General features: G+C 51.3%; 1 protein-coding gene across 7 annotated transcripts in view; it reads right to left on the bottom strand.

Annotated features, from left to right (window-relative positions):
• Window positions 1-4,279, bottom strand: part of pcif1 (phosphorylated CTD interacting factor 1) — a 16,649-nt gene continuing 12,370 nt past the window's right edge. For 4 of the 7 annotated variants that reach the window (XM_056436683.1, XM_056436687.1, XM_056436688.1 and 1 more), the window contains exon 15: window positions 1-3,144. In XM_056436683.1, the coding sequence (XP_056292658.1) occupies window positions 2,515-3,144 (630 nt within the window). In that variant the 3' untranslated portion in view covers window positions 1-2,514. The remainder of the gene's footprint in view (window positions 3,145-4,279) is intronic. The other 3 variants (XM_056436686.1, XM_056436689.1, XM_056436691.1) reach the window with 1 other exon arrangement.

Below are 4,279 nucleotides of genomic sequence, written 5' to 3'. Positions count from 1 at the left end.
TAACTGGGTTGGATATGTTTTACTGGGAGAGTGAAGCTGTATTTACATCCTCCGGCCAGACCAGAGCGGTTTCACCGAATCTACAGGAAACACAAAACTCACCGGTTCCCACCTCGAGAGAAACAGCAAAACAACGTGTGGGCGTCGACTTGTAATCACGACTTCTGTTTTATACGTTTATAATCACAAGGCGCGATTTAATCAAAGCCCAAACGATCTCGAAATAACTATAAAGAACAAAAACATTGTGTAATTAGTCAGTTATTTGTCATTAGAGCTCGATAGTCGTTAATTTATCTCACCGTGATTATAATATGTGTACGTCAGAAAACAGAAAAAGTTTTCGTAATTATAATTTAAAACATTTTATCTACGGATGTCACAAATACAAGAAATGTCATGAAATCTTTTGTGATCAATATTAAATGCGGAGCGACGAGACCGTTATCTAATAAATACAAGATGTTGACGTTGTATTTATTAGATACGGAGCTCTAAGTAAAACAAGGACAAATGTTTTGGGATAAAAAAATCTCGATATTAAAAGGTATCGCGAGTATGAGTTTCTCGCAACTACAAGAATTCTATTTTGTAATTATTTTATACAAATTATAAAAATTGTGTTTCTTTGAAATTATGAAACGCAGAAGCCATAAAGACGAGAAAACTAATCAAATTAATTGCAACTACGAGAGAAATATTCATCTTAATTACAATAAAAACATCTCCAATTTGCACCGCAGGAGTTTCTGGCTTTCCAGGAATAATTTAAAGGGACAGTCCGCCATTAGCCTAGCTTAGCACAAAGACCTTAAACGGGTGGAAACTGCTAGCGTGGCGCCATAAAACAGTAAAACACAACATACCGAAACATTGGACTGTTCCCTTAAAAGAAAATCCTGACCGGCTAAAACTAGAAAGGCCCCAAATAACTAATTCAGAATTATGAACGTCGTTTAGAGCCCGAGAACGGTTCATGCACAAAAAGAATACCCTAAAATAACCTTAAAAAAAAAAAAGACTGAAAAGAGAATTATAAAAATAATGTGGATTATTCTGCCGGCTGGACTTCAGCATTACTGATGCATACACACGTCTACTTTTACATACAAGATATATATTTTCCTTAATAACACTTTGGTTTTTAGTTCAAAACAAACTATCGTGAGCTGTAAAATACAAAAAAATCAGTTTCCTTCTTTTTTTTCTCCAATCAATTTTTAAAACAGCAGATGAGGAAAAATAACATCAAGACTTCATATCAGTTCAACTGTACAGTATCTACACGGCCGGGGGGCAGAAACTGGTGTCGCACGGAGACAGGTGCCCGATTGGACGACCCGTCGACCAATCAGAGGACGGACTGGATGTGTAATAAGAACTGGACGCAGCCGAAGACCCTCACCAGGAAAAGGGGCGCCGGTAAGATCCGCCTTTCTATTTAAGGATCTGTAAGAGACAATAATGATGATGATGTCATCATTATGCAAAGTATGTGGGCGGAGCTGGTATTTGTGGGCGGATACAGATGGAGAGACACTTTTGCGCATATTTAGAGTGGGATAACATTTTTGGGGTCTCTCACATGCCTTCAAAATAAAATAACAAATAGGCGGCGTCTTGGCGGTCCAGTTCCTGCTCCACGTCCATCGGGGTGAGGCGTTTTTGTTTTTCGTAAACACGTTCAACCCTACACTGAATATCGATTATTAAACTGAAATACATATTTTTTTGACAAAAACAAAAAATCATACAAAGTAAATAAAGTGTTATGAAGAGGAGAATATAAAAAGAAAAGAAATAAAGAGACATTTCCAGAAAAGGTCTGAATTCATTTTTTAAAAAGTTGACGTGAGAAGAAAAATATTTAGAGAGAAAGTAAACGAGGAGAACAACGGCCGGGTCACACCTCCACCTGGTCCAGCACCGCCACGTCTCTGCTCACTTCCTGCTTGCCAACAACACCACAGGAAGTCACCGCCGACCAGTTCTGACTCCGCCTCCTTCACCCTGCAAACGCCCCGCCGATTCATATGCGATAAGTTTCCCACAATGCACCGCAGACCGGACGCGCAGCGACTGGTCAGACCGTGCGGAGGAGGCGGGGCCTGAAGTCTCTTTCCAACTCGATTGAGGGAAAGACGAAAGTCCGAAAGAAACGATAGCTGCCTCGTCAACCAATCACCAAGCCCCGTCGGGGGGCGACCAATCAGAAGTCTTCCAACGGGTGACATCACAGGTGAGTGGAACATTTTATTATTATTGCTGAGCTCATCTTCTTTGAGGTGACTCGGCTGCAGGCGAATGAAAAGCTCCAGAAGCTGTGATGTCAGAGCTTTGACCAATCAGAAGAGCTGATGTGAGCGGGGGGGTCGTTGGTCCAGAACGGCATTGTGGGTATGTGGACAGATGCTACAGGTGCTGGTGAGGGACAATCTGAAGAGACAACAATCAAAAAACAGATACACTTTACACGGGTCAAGGGGCGTGCTCACAATACAAGCCCCGCCCCATTTAGACGTTGGCCATCTTTTCTTGAGGACTGGTGCTGCTACTGCTGCTGCTACTCGTACTACCAGCACTGCTGCTGTTGTTGTTGTTGTTGTTGTTGCCGCTGTCGTTGGTGGTGTTGCTGTTGTTGTTATCGTCATGGCCACCAGGTGACAGCACCTCGCCCTGCGTCCTGTCAGCCGCCTTGGGGGCGGAGTCTTTGTCTCCGGGGGTAATGGGGGCGGGGCTGGGGGAGGGGCGGGCGGTGGAGGGGCGGTACGCCACCATCAGCTCGGCCAGACGCTCCGCCGTCGGCGCCCACTTCGCGAAACCGGCGTCGTTCTGAAGGAAGAGCACCGCGGTGCCGTGGACCGCCCGGTAGTACATCTCCTCTCTGGAAGTACACACAAGTACACAAAGTACACAGAGTTCACACGCGGGGACGGACACCGGCACGGCGGGCGCTCGGCGGCGGTACCTCTTGCAGATGTGCTGGCTCCCGGAGCGATACTCGTGTTCGAAGGCCGGGATGTTCAGCTGGTGACGGAGGAACCGGCTCGCCTCCATGCGGGTCAGCGCCGGGGTCACGGGGTCACGCCACTCGGGGACGAAGACGATGAAGGACAGCGGCTCGGAGGACTTCTCCAAAAGCGCCTGACGAGAGACAGACGGGAATATGTTGAGCTGCCGCTAGGAAACCAGGACAGCCCGACTCAAGGCCCAGTACAGCCCGACTCAAGGCCCAGTACAGCCCGACTCAAGGCCCAGTGCAGCCCGGCTCAAGGCCCAGTGCAGCCCGACTCAAGGCCCAGTGCAGCCCGACTCAAGGCCCAGTGCAGCCCGACTCAAGGCCCAGTGCAGCCCGACTCAAGGCCCAGTGCAGCCCGACTCAAGGCCCAGTGCAGCCCGACTCAAGGCCCAGTACAGCCCGACTCAAGGCCCAGTACAGCCCGACTCAAGGCCCAGTACAGCCCGACTCAAGGCCCAGTACAGCCCGACTCAAGGCCCAGTACAGCCCGACTCAAGGCCCAGTACAGCCCGGCTCAAGGCCCAGGACAGCCCGACTCAAGGCCCAGTACAGCCCGACTCAAGGCCCAGGACAGCCCGACTCAAGGCCCAGTGCAGCCCGGCTCAAGGCCCAGTGCAGCCCGACTCAAGGCCCAGTGCAGCCCGACTCAAGGCCCAGTGCAGCCCGACTCAAGGCCCAGTACAGCCCGACTCAAGGCCCAGTACAGCCCGACTCAAGGCCCAGTACAGCCCGACTCAAGGCCCAGTACAGCCCGACTCAAGGCCCAGTACAGCCCGACTCAAGGCCCAGTACAGCCCGGCTCAAGGCCCAGGACAGCCCGACTCAAGGCCCAGTGCAGCCCGGCTCAAGGCCCAGTGCAGCCCGACTCAAGGCCCAGGACAGCCCGACTCAAGGCCCAGGGCAGCCCGACTCAAGGCCCAGTGCAGCCCGACTCAAGGCCCAGTACAGCCCGACTCAAGGCCCAGTACAGCCCGACTCAAGGCCCAGGACAGCCCGACTCAAGGCCCAGGACAGCCCGGCTCAAGGCCCAGGACAGCCCGACTCAAGGCCCAGTACAGCCCGGCTCAAGGCCCAGGACAGCCCGACTCAAGGCCCAGTACAGCCCGACTCAAGGCCCAGGACAGCCCGACTCAAGGCCCAGTACAGCCCGACTCAAGGCCCAGGACAGCCCGACTCAAGGCCCAGGACAGCCCGACTCAAGGCCCAGTACAGCCCGGCTCAAGGCCCAGGACAGCCCGGCTCAAGGCCCAGTACAGCCCG

The sequence above is a fragment of the Pseudoliparis swirei genome, chromosome 18 (genome assembly GCF_029220125.1).
Source record: "Pseudoliparis swirei isolate HS2019 ecotype Mariana Trench chromosome 18, NWPU_hadal_v1, whole genome shotgun sequence".
In the NCBI taxonomy this organism is placed as follows: Eukaryota; Metazoa; Chordata; class Actinopteri; order Perciformes; family Liparidae; genus Pseudoliparis; species Pseudoliparis swirei.
The sequence above is the reverse complement of the archived record's forward strand: the minus strand, read 5'-3'. Positions and strand labels throughout refer to the sequence as shown.